This window comes from Tachysurus vachellii, chromosome 4 (genome assembly GCF_030014155.1).
Source record: "Tachysurus vachellii isolate PV-2020 chromosome 4, HZAU_Pvac_v1, whole genome shotgun sequence".
Classification (NCBI taxonomy): domain Eukaryota; kingdom Metazoa; phylum Chordata; class Actinopteri; order Siluriformes; family Bagridae; genus Tachysurus; species Tachysurus vachellii.
The window spans coordinates 20950909-20969675 of NC_083463.1; the positions used below are offsets into that span (position 1 = coordinate 20950909).

The 18767-nt window shown below is 39.0% G+C and overlaps 1 protein-coding gene across 2 annotated transcripts in view; it reads left to right on the top strand.

Moving 5' to 3' along the window:
• Window positions 1-18767, top strand: part of cacna2d2a (calcium channel, voltage-dependent, alpha 2/delta subunit 2a) — a 208094-nt gene that overhangs the window by 147054 nt on the left and 42273 nt on the right. For both annotated transcript variants that reach the window (XM_060868309.1, XM_060868310.1), the window contains exons 7-9: window positions 1698-1829; window positions 2941-2998; window positions 18038-18088. In XM_060868309.1, coding sequence (XP_060724292.1) covers window positions 1698-1829; window positions 2941-2998; window positions 18038-18088 — 241 coding nt within the window. The remainder of the gene's footprint in view (window positions 1-1697; window positions 1830-2940; window positions 2999-18037; window positions 18089-18767) is intronic.

An 18767-nucleotide genomic window follows, 5' to 3' on the forward strand; every position in this document is an offset into this window, starting at 1 on the left:
ACACGCTGGGAATTCTGCCGTTCTCCTCCTTCCATTTTTATGGCCATGCTATGCCAAGCGTGTGCTTTTTCCCATTATCAGAAATATCTGCCTAAATTATTTGGATCTGGGCTGGAGGAGGAGGTTAATAGAGGTGAAATGGCTTGTCAGGAATTTTTACACTTGGATTTTTACAATTCATTTTCAGCTATAACCTACTAAATAAACCACTTTCATTCAGCGATTCTAATCGATCGAGATGTTCTCCATCCAGTTTTTTCTTTTTACATCCCCTCAAAATTTCCAATGATCAGTTATTTCAAGGCTGAAATGGTCCGAAGCGTGTTGATGTTCTTTTGCTTTTTTAAATGATCCCTCAGCACAATTACATAAACTAGGTGGATTATTTACTCTTCTTTCCCCAAGTAGATCGACTGAACACATACTGTCCAATCAAATGACACAGAAGGACAGACAAGAGAAATATAGATTTAGGTTTTCCTTTTATAGAACCACAGCATTCACCCTGGAGAGCATTAGATTTGGAACACAAAAAGATCACAGACGCATCTGCCCTGGAGTGTGGGTAATAATTTGCTGCTCATCATTCTTAATATGCAGTTGATTAAACCTTGTGATAAAATGCTTTTCTCAACCTGCATCGTTTCATTGATTTCATACCATTAATCTAATATCATGACCAGAGGACTACATTCTTCTTCTTCTTCTTCTTCTTCTTCTTCTTCTTCTCATGCTTCTTATTCTTATTCCTCTTATTGTTCCTCTTCTTATTTTTATTCCTCTTCTTATTCTTCTTATTAGTCTCCTTCTCCTTGTTCTTATTCTACTAATTCTTCTGCTTCTTATTCTTCTTCGTCTTCTTTTGGTTTAATGTTTAGCAATTCACAAAGGCACAAAAAGTTGCATGTACTATTCAAATATTTGTTATTTGCTACCACAAATATGTACACATTATAAAATTTGATAATAAGTTACAATGAAGTCAGATGCTACGCTGGCCTGCCATTATGGCAGCAAGTCATATCAGCGAGTCGAGCATGAGGCACATCAGAAAAAGAAGAAGGGGAAACTGGTGAAACCGTCGCTGCAGCTAAGCAGCGGACATGAAGACTCGATGTCAAGTGCAAGATCCACGTACCTCTTGTGCAGAAATTGCTTCTATTCTGTGTGTGCAGGATTGCTATTAAAACGGCATTACTATAGATTCAAATATGATAAGAGGAAAGGAAATATGTACAATACTGCAATCTGGATGTACAGTATCTCTTCATGCATGTACTCTCTCTCTCTCTCTCTCTCTCTCTCTCTCTCTCTCTCTCTCTCTCTCTCTCTCTCTCTCTTCCTCCCTCATGTTAGCTTAAATTGTTGATATTTTATAAAGCACACTGTTGTAATACAGTGTACTATTTTATATTTTTGTGTTTAATGTGACCCCTAACCCCTGCAAATGTCGACAGCCAACTGTGTTATTATTATTATTATTATTATTATTATTATTATTAATATTAATATTATTATCATTACTGTGTTCTTATATATTATTATAACCATGTAGTTAAGTATATTTCTAACTCGATTAAACATTAGTACTTCCGATAAGATTTTGCACTTAAATGTCTTGAAATATTACTGACTTCTTGCTCTCTCTCTCTTTCTCTCTCTCTCTCTCGCTCTCTCTCTCTCTCTCTCTATTTCAGCTCCCACCATTTTAAACGAGCTGAACTGGACGCAGGCGTTGGAGAGGGTGTTTATAGATAACAGCAGAGAAGACCCCTCACTACGTTGGCAGGTCTTCGGAAGTGCCACCGGTGTTACTAGATACTACCCAGGTGTGTCCCCATAGGGTTGCTTTCCGAACAAGCGGGGATATGATCACGTTCTGACCCATCTATTCCACAAGCCAGGCAATAATTTAATACCCCATATAGATCCAGTGCTGCTGAATACGTGTCTTTGGCAGCCTGAAGTAATCCTCTCATACTGTTTTGTGAAAGGATTAGTCAATCATTATAGAATATGTTTCTCCTTAATCTTTAATTCTCTAAAATCCTTGTTACTTCCCTTTAACCAGATTAGTTTACATAAATGACCCATATAGATCATTAGAATTAAAAATCTGTATTTTTGCTTTTTGTAAAGAAAGTGAATCTAATCAATTTGAATCAAGATTCTTTTTTTCTTTTTCTTTTTTTTTTTTTTTTTAATAAATCACTACAATTTTTTGGACACACTATAAGCTATGAAGGACTTTTCACACTTGCAATAGTCATTGTTTCTGGAAGGTTGAAAACTGCAAGTAAACAGAACCTGGGTTATCTTCTTTCACATTGCTTACAATTTAGGATTTATATTTATATAGGATTTATTTAGGATTAATTGTTATAATTATTAATTAACACACACACACATATATATGTGTGTGTTAATTAATAATTATAACAATTAATCCTGGCTATTTATATCCATGATCAATTATCAACCATGATTGGTTAATACAGCTTTTGCAGCAGAAAGGAAAATATACTCGACATTTGGGCAGTATTTTAAAAAATGGACCTAAAATTAAAAAAGACATGTTGCATAGTGTGTCACATAGTTTCTTACAGTTGCCCATTTCCTTGATAAATTAAATTATCAATGCTGCAACTCTTGTTAACACATCATGCAGGATTTCTACAACTGTTACTGTAAATGTAAACAGCGCATGATATACAGTAAGGCATGTGGTGTTCGGTTTCTGATTGGGTTTCTGTTGCTAAGCCATAGCATTCTAACATGGCATCATTTCACACTGTACATGTACTGTATGACAATGCAGAGTTAACCTCAGGTATAAAGCAGTGTTTCCTAACCCTGGGTAAAAAATGGGCTCTACCAGGGTACAAAAGCAGGGCTTAGAGTTCTACATCATCTTGTCTTTCTTATTTCTCTGTCCCTCAGCTACTCCATGGAGAGCACCAAACAAGATTGACCTGTACGACGTGAGGAGACGGCCTTGGTGAGTGCCGCTTGTCACACCCTCAGGTCTATGCCACCAGAAGAGAGATTAAACTAGCCAAATTTAATCCTTGATCTTGTTGTTTCCAGTAAGAGGCAAGCAGGAGTGCAGCACTCAAAGTACAGACTTAATTCGAACCTTGTATGCTTGCTCACCCTTAACAGCCGTGCATGCAGCTTACAGTTCCTCTCAGTTTTGGGTCAGTAATGTCCAAACAGGTCAGGCCTGTCTCAATTTGTTTTTCCTGTCCAATCGCCTCACATAGACAAACTCTGTCACTTAAACAAATAGTGAAATTGGAGAAGTGCACAAAATCAATATGATCAATATAACTGTTTTCCTGCAGGCTGTTGTTCCAATAAAATTGGAGCACAGAGTGTCAGAAAGCATTAGTGAAGCACATGTCTTTTGGCTAAATAGCAAAGCAAGAAGTTTATAATGTGCTTACACTGGCAAAGCTAGCTGAACCATTAAGCTAGCTGTTGTAGGAAGAGGCTGCAGTCGCCTGAGACCATGTCCCCCAGAGCGGGAGGGTGCTAGCAACTCGCTAACAAGGCTCCTGTGTGACAGGGTAATTAAGTTCTTGCTCGATGAGACTGTCCACTGCGCATTCATACAGAACAAAAGGAATCCCTAAATACCTGTACAAAGCTGTTAACACCAGCTGAGGACAGACAACAGACATTGCACCACTATTTCATTTGCTCTCCTGCCAAAGACTAACAGATAGAGCATTAGTATGTTTTTAACATGTGCATTCTCTTTGAGATCATATAAAGCATTTTAAAGTTTCACTAAAAGCAGAACAATAAGTGGCCCTGGGGTTCCAGAGGCAGGCTTCCCGCACGCTCATCTCCATGGCAGGGTTCGATCACCAGGCAGGGAACTAACCCAGCCAATGAGGAGTCAACTTTCAGTGTTGGTGTCAAGCCTAGATAAAACGAGAGGGTTGAGTCGGGATTGGTATCCGGCGTAAAACCTGTGCCAAATCAAAAATGATGATCCAGATGATCCGCTGTGGAGACCCCAAAAATGGAGCAGCCAAAAGAACAACAGCAACTAATAGTTTATTAAACAATACCACATGATCCCACGTGAAAATGTATTTACAGTACTTGGCTAATTTTCTGTAGCAAACAATTTTATTATTATTTTATTTACTAATTCAGGCTATTAAGGGTGTAGTACAATGTCACAGTCTCACACATTGTACAGACATAATATTCAAACCACAAAGTGACAGGTGGAGTGGATAACATTACATTACATCATTACATTGACTCATTACATTGCCATCTCTCATGGATTGTGATATATCAAGTGATCAATTAGTTCTCAAAGTTGTGTTGAAAGCAGGAGAAATACAGTAGTCAAGGCGTGAGGATCTTGGCGACTTTGACAAGGGCCAGATTCTGATGTCTAGACGACTGGGTCAGAGAATCTCCAGAACAGCAAGTCTATAGTGGTGTTCCCAGTTTGCATTGCTTAATATCAACCAAAAGTAATCTAAGAAGTGACAACCGGTGAACCGGCAACAGGGTCATGCATGCTTAAGGCTCAGTTATGGGCGTGTGGAGAGAAGACTTAATGTTATGGCTGATCATTGTATAGCACTCCAATATTCATAACTGATTTAAAACTTTTCTACATCACCTTAACAAGGTATTTTTAACGGTTTGTTTTTAATTAATTATTAACTTCATCACAGTGCATCCACAAACACTGGAAATAGCTTATAATTAATAATTAAAATAAATAACATTAGTAGTAGTAGGTGCCAGTGATTTCTTGTAATAACTTTAGTTGTTTCTATTTCACAAATTACTGTATAACATCTAATAATCTTATTTAAACCACTGCATCCCTGTCAGAAGTATATTGCTCATCAGTCCCTGCATGTCAGGAGATCACACACACTTGAGTCACATTAAAATCTAGCAAGCACTCGTATTTCCGTGGTCTTTGGTAGCATTTATTGTCTTGCATATGTCGCATTCGCTTCATGTTCTTGTGCGTCTGTGGTTGCTTCGTTCGTGTTATTTTTAGTCCAGTTGTTCTGCTCTGATTAAACCATTTCTGCACACTCGCGCCCGCCTCCACTGGCACCTCCTGACACCAGGTATTTACTGAGAAATGAACGCAGAAAGCCACATGTTCTTGTTAATGCACTCTATGGGCTTTGGATTTCCCATAAGATTCATAGCTCCATATGAAAATAAAAACCCTTACGTGTTTTTTTTTTGTGTCCCTGATGTACACTTGATTCAATGTCCAGGCATGAAGATGATGAGGTGATGATACCAGTTCACTATACTTTGCCCCATGTGTGTCCTTGTGTGTGATATGATGCTAGGTACCTGAAAGTGTGGCTGAGCTCGTGTTATCTCTCCAGAATAGCCCCTGGCCCTCTTCAGAGCCCTTTTTTTTACATTGTCGCTTAGCAACACATACCCAGCTGTGCTGATTGACAGGGCCGTGGCAGGGTGCCAGTCAAGACGTGGCAGGTCAAGTTTGTGTGATTATGGGCCAGCACACTGTCTTTGTGTGTTACACTCTCTGCATGACTTCACCTGCCACATGGGTTCAAATGATGGTTAAGGAAAAGCAGGTGTATGTGAAGACAGGCTCAGGAAGAGTCTAAAAACTTGTGTAGACACTCGTCCGTACGCAGTAGATTACAACACGAGTCCTAAGATGTTTCTATGTTTTTAATTTATATTGTCATCTCATCCTAATAAATGTGTATAAGTGGAGCTAAATATAGGACCATATTGCAACAAACAAAGTCCGAACTATTCTCGGGTCACGGGGAGCCTGTACCTGTCATCGGGCATCAAGGCAGGATACACCCTGGACGGAGTGCCAACCCATCGTAGGGCACACACACACTCTCATTCACTCACACACTCACACACTACGGACAGTTTTCCAGAGATGCCAATCAACCTACCATGCATGTCTTTGGACCGGGGAGAAAACCGGAGCACCAGGAGGAAACCCCCGAGGCATGGGGAGAACATGCAAACTCCACACACACAAGGCGGAGGCCCTGGAGGTGTGAGGCGAACGTGCTAACCACTAAGCCACCGTGCCCCCGCGCTTTGATTACAGAACAGCATAAATTACAAAGTGTGTTACAAACAGCCAGAAGAATCGTAAACCTAAAGCAGCCCCTCTTTAACATTTTGTGTAGTTCACATTATCAATGTTCACAGACATTGATAATGTTACTGAGGAAGTGAACCTACAGTTAAATGTGATTTTCAGAAATATATTTAGACACATACCGTTCATTCTGTTCTATATGGGAAAGTTGCCAATATTCAGTCTTTCACCTGATTCTCACGTCGAAAAAAGAAATTGCAATCTAAACAGGAGCCAAACCTGGATCAAGATCCGTACTCCAAGATATAGGGTAAATATCAGTATATAGAGCTGAACAGCTTTACATACACATGCGTAATCCAAGTTGTCAAGTCACGGAAAAGTTGAGAAAGTTGCCCATATTCAGAGTGGACATTTTTTATGCAGCTAACTTGACAAAGTGATTTTCTTTGAAGACATTAAGATTCTGTAAATCACCTGCAGGTAGGTAGATTTTTCTTGAGTGCATGCATTCAAGAGAAAATTGAATAAAAATTCTGAGCATCAAACATCCAAGTTTAGTACAATTTCTAATATATGGCTAGCTGACATTATCACACCTCAAATTCAGGTTTATTTAATAATATGGCTTCTAACCTCATTATTCAGAAGCTTATAAAATAGCACTTGATCCAGTACTTCTTGTTATCATGCACTGCCAGTTAATTGAGCACACAAATGAATGAAGCCATGTGATACTAAATCATGAAAATGATGTGTCATGAAATCACACAATGTGCACAAGATGTTGACTGTTTTATCCTGACATTATTTTCATTAGTCTGAGATGTCTGATGAATAAAATAATGCCATTGATTTTGTTCATGAAAAGTGCTGTCCTAAACATCGGGCACGCTAAACAAGCAAAGTGTTGTTATCTGCAATAAAGCAACAATAGCAGTGACTCCTGCTGTGTGACTAAGATCGATATAGACTAAAAGGCACAAAACTGTTAATTAATCAATAGTAAAACTTTTATCCATATAATACTGGCCTCAAATACCATTCCATAGTCTCTGGAGTGAATTTAGGGCACAGAACTTACTTTTCAGCATGACATATGGTTACATCAAAGTGTCAGGCAGTGGCACTGGACTTAATACTGTTCCTCCCTCGAGCTGACAGTGCACAAGAAAAATGGGCTTTAGTGCAAGGCCGGGAAGGCAGAATCGGTTAAAATACCTCTCTACTTTTATACTGACTGGAGCCTGCGCATGTTGGTGCAGTTCTTGCACTACTCTTGGAAAAGTGGTTTAGTTCGTAGTTACAGATCACGTCTTAATACTGATGTGTGTCATTTCTGTATTACGTCGTCACAGACGCAAAGTTTTCATGTCAGCTGAAAATAACATTCTGAAGAGTTCTAGGAATCGAGACACGGTCCGGATTAGGTTAATAACAAGGTTAACTAAAAGTATTCCAAACTTGTGTATATAGAGTAAAGTAAACAAGCTGTAGGATAAATAGAAATAGGACAAAATACAGTAAAAAATTATTAGAGTGTGTTTAAAAACGAATGATTCTCTATTTAAGTGTTTGGTCTTCTCTGAAGTGGCTTTGAAACCTTAATAATAATAATAATAATAATAATAATAATAATAATAATAATAATAATAATAATAATAATAATAATTGAAATTAGTTTCATTTAAGACGTCTAATCCAAAAGTCTTACTTGAAGTGCAGTTGTAGATGAGAGGGTAATGTGATTTGCAGAATAATGAATTGGAGTTCTAATGTTAGGCTATACTTAGTTACAGCAGGAAGCGAGACAAGGCAGGTCTCTGAAGTCCAAAGCCATCTGTAATGTCAGTGCTGTAAGAAATGACACCACATGTGACTTATCTGTGCATATGATAAAATACAATTTAATAGATAGATAGATAGATAGATAGATAGATAGATAGATAGATAGATAGATAGATGGATGGATGGATGGATGGATGGATGGATGGATGGATGGATGGATGGACAGCGGACAGATATATCTCATAGATAGACAGATACAGTGTACAGTATAGTTATGAAAGGTTAAATTCTGATCTAATTGTTTTTTTTTGTTTTTTTTTTTGTTTTGTTTTTTTTTCTTCCTTTTTGGCCATATTGCACTTGTTTTGTTGGTGTATTCTTGATTTCTTTCTATTCTTTGGTTGAACAGTTAGACAAATCCATGACTTTGTTCACACCTGGCTTTAGCGTCCGTCTGAAATGACCTGCTTTAGCCCTTACTACCTGGCATTATTAATGCTGGCACAGATCTCATTCATAGTTTCCACAGGAGGACTGGTATCACACACTTTTATTACTTTTGTATGTACATGTGAGCTGTTTCAGATGATTGAATTGCATGGTCTGCCGTTTCTGCACAATTTTTACAGTCTTACAATGTTCACGGATGTTTCGGCTAGGGCAAGGATGTAGTCCGAGATGCTTCGGAACACTTCACAAGGTCATATTCATCCCAAGCCATTTCCAAATGTTTGATTGATCAGTCTCACAACTTGACCTCGTTCACACGTGTACATAGCATTGTATGCGTCTGAGACAAGGTTATCCGATAGATCTTAAAGTACTTCAATTTAGACAATGCAAAGAAGAAGAAAATGTAATACAATATAAAATCAAATCAACTGCAATTTAAACGTTAAAAATAAACATACTGTGAATTCTGAACAGGAAGATGACAAGCAAATTCTAGCATATTTCCAGTATATTGCTGCATGATCACACTGCCAATGCAGGTTAATTTAATAATATGCCTTCTAACCTACTTTATTATTTTATTTTTTTATTATCATGCACAAGCAGTTAATTGAGCACACAAATGAATGTAGTCATGTGATACTAAATCGAGGTCATGAAATTGTAAAGCGTGCACGTCTGTTTTATCCGGCTATTAATTCATTAGTCTGAGATGTGGAATAAATAAAATAATGCCGGTGATTTTGTTCGTTCAATACCTAACATTAACCATCCATGTAAACTAACAAACTCTTCTGTCTCAGTAAGTCTGTTGTTTCACCTCTAATATGTCAGTCAGCCTCGTGATTAAATGATAGTTGAGGTCTGGGTTCTTGTGTAGTTCACTCAGTCAGTAAAGCGCTGGGAGAGTTTCTGTATTGCTGAATTTAATCCGATTCACTCTATGACATCTTTCCCGAAGCCATAGCTACTGTACATGTATGCGTCATAGAAACTATCCAGGAAAACATGTGGGAACTGTGACATTTCCTTAAACATGTGGGAACTCTGGCTGGAGTCAAATTAGTTCTGAGTGAGTTATGAGCTGGAGCACTCTTTTTGGCACATGCATTTCCTGTTTCTCTGTCTCCTGTGAGATGGAAGAGATGGAAACAAACCGATTAGCCGGCTATAACGCACCACCTTTCCCCCTCTGATTTCACTCGTAACTCTAAGCGGGAAAATTAATGGGCCAGTCAACAGGTTTAATTGTCTGCAGTTCTCTCACGTTAATTATTAACATGCCTCCATAATAACCTGTGTCGGCAATGGTTAGCGAGAGAGGGGAGAAGGGAAAGGTGAGAGAGAGTGAGAAAAGAGGGAGAAGTGGGAGGGAGAGAAAGAGAGAGAAAGATGGAGGGAGAGAAAGAAAGGGACAGACAGAGAAAAAGAGACAGACAGACAGCGAGAGAAAGAGAAAGAGAGGCAGACAGACAGAGAAAAAGAGACAGACAGACAGCGAGAGAAAGAGAAAGAGAGGCAGACAGACAGAGAAAAAGAGAGAGAGGCGGACAGACGGAGAGAAAAGAAAGAGACAGACAGAGAGAGAGGGAAAAAGAGAGACCGACAGACAGACAGCGAGATAAAGAGAGACAGGCAGACAGACAGAGAAAGAGTCTCCTTTAAACAACTGAGGATTTAGCAGTATATACTGTATATATATCAGAGAGAGAGAGAGAGAAAATTTGAAGGAGAAATATAGAGTCAGAGGCAATTTCTGCTAGCCAAGTGTTACAGAGATGCTATTTGAGCGGTTCAGCTCAGCAGAGCAGCCCGAAAGCAGATATTGATTTTCTGAGAAAAGTCAATCTGGCTCCTCAATAAATATTATGGCAGCTGCTCAAACCCACCCAGAGCCATGGCTTCAAAATGTCATAGCCAGAAACAAAATGGAGCCTGGGGCTCAGCTTATCTGTCCTTTAGCTCTGTGTCTTTCTCAGAAAGGTAAAGAAATGGAAGATATAACTTTCAGCAGGAAGCTGATAAAACTGCACTAAACCACTTCATGCCACAATCTTACCTGCATCGTAGAATTAATGTTCAAAACAATATGTTGTGTTTTTGGTTTTAGAGCTTGACTAACTTTGTTTATATGCACAAATCGATTGCAGATTTTGAGAATACTGTTTATTTTGTACCCTAAACATCCCAATCCGATTCAAATATTAGCTGACGTGTACATTACAGATATTCCGTCGAAACCTCCGCACAAGCACCGAGCAGCTGTCGTCGCATTCACACCACTGCACTGCACATCTGCGCAAGGTCTTTTAAAACGTGATTGAGAAAATATTGTATCTAATGTTTACATGGCAAATCTTTTACCTATTTACCAGATCAAACCGACACCACCCTTATCAGTCTGCTCGGAATTTCCTTCAGATCAATCGAGATGTTTACCTGACGGCTTTAAATCCCATTAATCTCTCAATATAAATAAGAGATTATTTGGTCACCTGTAAACATACTGTACTGAATGGAAAAAAATCGTGTGTATAAAATATCATACAGATTATGTAATACAAATCTTGGAATGAATTTAACGGCAAGATATTTTACTGCTGCATCTATCAGCTACTCAGAGGAGAAAAAAAGGAAATGTTGAGATATATACATATACCAGTATATATTTAATAAGCATGCTTTAACAGCATCCTGTAGTTTATTTTTTGTAGTTCTTTTTTTTTTAATATGTCAGTGTAAAATCTTTCAGCAGACACTAAAATGTTTTCCATCAATATTAAGTATTTACCCAGAAATCAATATTTTTTTTATTATTATTATTTTCTTTTTTTTTTTATCATTTTCATATTACTGAGAGGTAAACGGAGACCTCAGTCCTAATCTACCAACATACATTGGGTTAAATAAAACTGAGGCATCATTTCTCTTCAATAGCTGCTCAACATATTCTCATATTTTCATCGTAATTACATTTTTATCCAGATGGTGAATGCAGACGAAAAGCAGAGTGTCATAAAGTAATAATAACCCCATCTGAGCGTCTATACCGTCGTACAGATTTGTGAAAGCCATGCTGTATCTCTCACTCACACACGCTGTCCAAACATAGCTTATCTCTTATATATACTCGCACACAAACACACACACACACATTCGTATTACTTGTAACTCGGCAGGTTCGTGTGTCACCTGAGCACATTAGCATCAGTAATTGGCTCATTTCTTAACATACTCATTTGAACTAGAGAGAATAGGAACAGAGACATGAAGACATTGAGATTCATAAATACTTGACAGGTCACAGTGCCTGTGAGCATTCTCCTGCTTTCAGAGGTAACACACACGTTTATATATATATATATATATATATATATATATATATATATATATATATATATATATATATATATATATATATATATGTACCCATGATGACCATAAAATTGGCTTTTGAATTGCAACACCTCATTCCAGAGGCTGCCATGCAATAAAAAAAAGGTGCACATTGACGTGTCAATCCCTGCTTTTACTTCTGCTCTGTATTCCTCTGAAATGTTTTTTTCATCATCCAAAAACGGCAGACCGTGATTAGGTTTCACTTTTCCAGGCCCGGCATCTAGCAAGAAATAAAAAAAGAAGGTCATTACATATATATGTGGCCCGAATTTCCCCACCGATAACATCTCTGTGGCTTTTCAATAAATAGTACATCAGTGTGAGCATTGTATGTGACGTGGAATACATATGATCATGCACATATGAATATTAAATTTCCCTTGATTTTATTGAGTCAAGGTCAGTGTTAGTCTCATATTAAATGCTGTTAGTTTAATGTCTACACTCTCACTGGACCAATGCTTGTGGTCGTGGTTTTTTTTGCATTGTACACCTTTACCTTTAATGTGTCTTGTGTGTACTGGAACTCGTCACATGGAATACATTGTGCTGATTAAATCTATTCAAGGTGCATTATGTTCCAGGTGGATGGTATATACTGTATTCTACATATTACAATACAGCACAAAGGTACAGTTTAGATTTTCAGTTTCTTTTTTTTATTCATTCTCAAAATCATTGTTTACAGTATCTTGTATGTTGTTTTTTCCCTGTGAGTGCCGTCACGTTCGATCCATCACATCTCATCTCATCACATCTCCTCTCATCTGATCTCATCTGATCTCATCTCATGTCATGTCATGTGTTAGATTTACAAAACAGCAGATGTCCACGATACCAGCTAGCTATGTTAGAGAGTAAGCTACACAGCGCAGCTTTTGCACATTGGCTTTATTGTGTGTTTCTGGCCGAGTGCTGGAGCGCTGTGTGTGTGTGAGCGAGCGAGAGAGACAGAGAGAGAGAGAGAGCGCTCTGGGAGAACAGGGGACCAGGATTGTAGTGGCACCAGCCAGGCCCATCTGTGCGTCACCTGATTCAGGCACTGGGGAGTCTGCGTAATGGCTGGGAAGGAATGGCGTCTCTGGGCCATGGTGGAGGGGTAATTAAAGAGTGCAAGCCATGCAGAAACAGCACATCTGGATGCAGCAGGCTTGGTTGCAGAAAGTTCTGAGGTTGAGGACATCTTAGCTTTAGTGGCATTGTGCTGATGATTTCGAATATAGTAACAGTAGCCTTAACTCTGAAAATGTATTCTCTTCAAATCTTAAAGGATGGCAATAGAAACTATTGTAAAATTGAAACATACAGTACAGTATTGTGTGGTTCAGTCTGGCAGGTTGAGGTAGAAAATCTCTGTTGAAGTGTGAATACGGCACTCATCTAAAAGCCAGCGGTAAAAACATTGCTTAGGATTACTCCGAACTCACAGCACTGCTATAAATGTTTAAGTGAATGACTCACTTTGAGTGAATCACTTGAATCATTCACAATTCTTTTAATATAACATTACCATCACTTACTACATTTGCTTACCAAATGAATACAAATGTCCCTATAACCTCAGGCTCACTTTAAATAATGAACATTTCACGCTGTCCTTTTTTCCCAAGCCATGAATGGCTCCACACGTCCTCTTCGTTACCTTTTAAAATGTTTTTTTTTTTTTAATGTTTTCCGCTACATATAATACCGCAGTCATAACACCAAGGGGAATGTTGCTGTTTATACAAGCATATTATTTCGTTCGAGCCTGGATTACGCTGATTAGCGCACTGACAGCAGAATGTAGTGGTTTTCTTTAATCTCACGTCTATCATTAAAGGAGCATCGTCCTAAAATCCGACGTTCTAGAATTCAGTTTAGATTTTATTGAGATCATCTCGTACAGCGTGACAAATGGTAATCTTAAAAGACGACTGAAATCTCACAGCGTAAACTCGGCTTAATTCTGGCGAAGACATAGTAATGGGATTATTTTAGGAAAATCACCTTTTTACGCAGACGTTCAGACTCGAGGATTTATCTTTATCCTTAACTAGCCAAACTTTCAATATGTGAGATGTTTCTTTTGTTTTTTTTTTGCTGTCAGTGAACGTATTATTGCTGATCAAATATGTTCAGCCCAGTTTAATATCTACCCTGCATTTGTTTTAATACTCTGTTTGCAATGGAAAACCCTACCTTCTGTTATGATAAATAATAACACTAAGAGGCATCTTAATTGATATTCTTAATATCAGATTTCATAACCCATCATTTTACATTATACAGGGCAATAAGTAAGCCTTCCACTTACTCAGATTGTTAGCATAATGAAGGGGAAAAAAATCAGTGTCTATGAAGGTTTTTTGTGGCACGGACATAAAAGCCATATTCACAAGAGTGGATTGCTGGATCAGGCCCAGGAGGCGAGCGTTGTAGCCAACACTGCAGTTGCATTAGATCACGAGAACTGGCTATTAGCCATCACCATGCTCAAAATAAGCAGAAAACCAAGGCCTAGAACAATGCGAAAGCTATTCAAAAGCCAGAACAGTGTTCAGTTGAAGGACATCAAACGGGGGACGTCTACTGGAAATATCATATAGTCGGTACAAAGAGGGACAGGATGAGATACAACAGAGCTGAAATAACTCAGGGATCCTAGCCCAGCATTTTAGATACCAGGCGGAAGAATCCATCATTTATCATGAAGGGAAAATTCCAACTCTTTTCTCCTCAATAACATCTGTAAAGAAAGAACGATGCAGGATATCCAGCATTCATTTCGCGTCAGAAGCGACGTCTGAATGTATTCTCTAAACGGTGTCATAGTCACAAGCTGCACTTCTCTGCCACTGGTAGCAGGACCTCCAGCCACAGGTGGCTCAGGGTGCAGCAGAGAGTCTGCAGCACAGCGGGTGTTTGCACTTCTGCACGGCTAAGCGGAAGCACCACAGGGTGCGCTTGTTCCATCTCATTTCATCACAGCCCACGACATTCACAGAGCTTTATCACCTCTCCACGAATCCCTGTTTTATTTTCCCGTGTGTCCGTGTGTAATTAGTTTGATCCTACAGAAGATTCGAGCTGATCAGCGCTCATCTAAACGAACATAAACGTTAAAGTATAACGGCGTCTAACAGGGAAACGCACCCGTTCAAGGATTAACAGCTCACCGATCAGTCGTGAGTTTTCATATGGAAAAAGAGTCACTAGAGTGTAATTGCTTTTGAGCCGTTCTCAAATAACAACAGCTTTCTAAGGAGTTAGGGTTTATAAGGAAATTGGGATAATTGTCTAGGATTATCAGCAGAATTAATGGCATAGGGAAGTGATTATAATGCTGGGGTGGTGCGGATGCAGCGTTGTCTCGCTGCGGCTCTGACAAAACACAAACTGCCAGATGAAATTAGAGTCAAATGATGGTTTTTGGACTGCTGGCAAATATATCAAATAGTTCTGATTATAAGATGATTATTATTATTATTCAAATTTAAGATTATTCAGTCTAGAAGACACTTCTATTCATTTTTAAGCTTTTTTTTTTTCCCCTCTTCTTTGCCTTCTTGTTTTTAGAATTAAACGTTCTGGATTTTTTCCAGCATGTAATTTGTAAACTTGTAAATTTGTAAAAAAATTCTTATATGTGTTTAATTAGAATCTTATTTTAAGAAATACTGAACAAATGGAACCATATAGTGCCATAATTTTTTTGCAGACCGTATCAGAGCCATATCAGAGCTCATCGAGTGTGTAGATGCGTGTGTGTAGTATGCACAGGCACACCCCATCACCCCCTCCGTCACACACACACACACACACACCGTGGTGCGTCGAAATGAAAGATTTCGCTAATTAAACTGATAAAAGTTGAGCCAACACGCTTCATGGCTACGGTGTGCCGTTTTCTGAATGTCAATGCAGATCACGAGAAACTCGTGGATGGCCTAACTTTGATGTTGCACTCGCTATTATCAGAAATAATTGAATTCCTTCATCCATCTCTTATTCCTCCCCCCAAACTCTGAGCATATTCAAAACGAGGATCCTACAGTAATTCAACTGCGTGCCTTCTCCTCACCACAGCGGTCCTCCTTCAAAGCCTTGAGCTCTCGAGTGATGCTACGAGCTAGCTTTGCCTCAGAGTTAAGGGTTCACGGTGCGGGTTTGGAGGCTTGGCTGAGCTTCACGTCAGGTCAGCAGGCTAATTATCATGGATGAGACCCCAGGTAATTGAGAAAGCCTCTGGTATTCTATCATAGCAGCTCAGACGGCTCCCATGACGATCCGATAACTCACAATACAGAAGCAGTACAATATTTGCCAGTTTTCCTCTGACGACAGCGATACCAAACACATAGCTCGCATCCATCAGGCTCTCAGCCCCGACGGTGTCATGCGTAATGTGTTTTTAATTGCTTATGGAAAAATCTGTCCATGTTTTTTTCCTCCCTTTTTTGTCTTTCCTTCTATCCAAGTCTATATGTCACCGTATATCAGTTGTGGACAGACACAGTTTAGGTCCTTCTCGTTTTTTTCTCTACCGGTTCCGCATATCTCTCACTGTCTTCGTATCATCAGGAGACAAGGCCCTCTTCCTCCAGAGCGCAATGTGCTAACGCCAGCACAAAAATGTCAGGAGATGGACAGACCGCCTAATAGCTTTGTCTGCGCATTGACGAGAGCCAACCCTGTCCAGTTTTTTTTTAATGTTGCTGTTGTTGTAAGCAGGGAAGATGCTGATTTGCTCCGACGGCACCTTCGGTTAGCTAAAATAAACTGTTATCTGTTGATGAAGATGGTAAAAGTAGTTCTCTACTCAGCTGCTTCATGCCTTCATGGCAGGATTATGATTCATTTTTTATATCTGTACAACTAAATCGGGAATCGGAAGACTCTTAAAAGGCTGCATTGAAAACAGGAAGTGAGGCTGTGGTTTATGTTCAGTATATAATAGATAATTCTTTCCATTCTAAAGATATAGAAAATGGATTTTTTTTTTTCCTTTTGACATTGTAGCTCAATTAGTCAAAGTGTCTTAGGTGTTTTCTCTAAGCCAGTGAAAGAATGTAAAAGCTAGTGCTATGTACATTTACATTTACATTTGCATTATACAACTGAGCAATTGAGGGTTAACGGCCTTGCTCATCATTTGGTCCATGCATATGTCATTAAAGTCTCCCATCGAAGTGGTTCTGCTGCACTGAGCACAGTTATCTGACCCGGTCCAGAGTTTCATGCCAAACAAGCTCCATATGGAGCAGTCTTGTGTAAAGACAGTTACAGATATGGATTTATTGACCTAATGATTCACCATCTTAAGTACTACATTATGGCTTTAAGTACTAAAATGGAATAACAATTGCATATTTCCTGCTTTGAAATAAACATCGGCAACAAGGAATAATATCGAAATATATTTGTTCGTTCATCTTCAGCAAGTGCTTTATCCTGGCCAGCATTGCAGTGGATTTGGAGTGAATTTCCTGTCCCGGGAACACCCTCGAATTGCAGTAGTCCGTTTAAAACTACTGACAATTTTAGCATAAGTGTTTTACCTGTTTTTGGAAGGTGAGAGGAAAATCTGAGAGAAACCGGCTGGACTGGACACGGTGAAGACTTGTGAACGTCTACGCAGGCTGAACCCACTGTGCTTCTGTACCACTGAATTCTAAATCTTTTTTTTCATTTAGTTTTTACTTTTATCTTTCAATATACGTATGTCCAGAAATACACATTTCATTTCATAACTCGTATCCGTCTCATCGACTCACTCACTTTTAGCAAGATCAAGATTAATCACAAGAGGAACACTTTAAGTAGCTTTATTATACAATAAACTTCTACGTACAAGTACCCACACCAGCTGGACTAAACAAATGCACTCATGTCGCAAAGCAGCTTTACAGAAATATATATTTATATTTATATCAAAATATTGCAACAACCTACTCATGTAACTTAATGATTTTGCACGAAAGCAATGCACATGTTTGTCAGCTGAGCGATGCTACTCCAATATTCAGTACAGATCTTTACCAGTTTGTTAAGATACACACACACACACACACACAAACAGAAAACAAATAACACACCAGCAGCACCATGTAAAAGTGGTGTTCCACATCAATAATAACATGTCCTTGTTCTCTGACCTCTGCTGCATAGTCTAGTGTCGGAGTCTGAGGTGCAACAGCTTTGTTGGTTTAGAATGCATTACATTTACGGCCTGAAGGTAACAAGTATAGAAGTCGGTTAAATGGGTTTGTCGTATCTGAAAACCAATTTTTACTTTCATTTCTGTGTTAACAGGTACATTCAGGGCGCCTCTTCTCCTAAAGATATGGTCATCATTGTGGATGTGTAAGTATTCCCACCACACACACAAGCATACACACACACACACGCTTCTCACCCTTACACTTTGGGCAAAAACACACACTGATACAGAAATGGCTGTGGTGCTCTAGTGCCACCTGTTGGATTTTTTTTTCTTTAAAGCCATAAATAAATATCTTTTAGTTGTTACTCCCAATGAAAAATTGGATTAACCTTGTAAAATTCTATTGAATTGTTGATAAATCTGCAGCGGTTATAGAATAGAAATAATGTGTATGGTGCACTGAGTGGCATATACTGAAGGTACTTCAGGTGCTGGATGCCTGCTGAATGAATGATCGGTGCCCGGTTCTCTTCAGGGATGAGAGCAGGTTCACACTGAGCAGACAGACATGTGACTTAAAGACAGAGTAAGAGTCTGGAGATGCCGGGGAACGATATGCTGCCTGCAACATCATCCAGCTTGACTGGTGGTGGGTTAGTGATTATGTAAGGAGGAATATTCTTGGAGGGTTGCACAGACCTCCACATGCTAGCCACTAGTACCCTTACTGCTGTTAGGTACCAGGATGAAATCCTCACTGTCAGATCTTGGTGCACTAGGCAGTGTCCGGATGATAAAGGCATTGTGCCATTGACTGGCCCTTACTTTCAATTCAATTGAGTATCTCTGGGATGTTATGTACCAGAGCATCCGAAACCG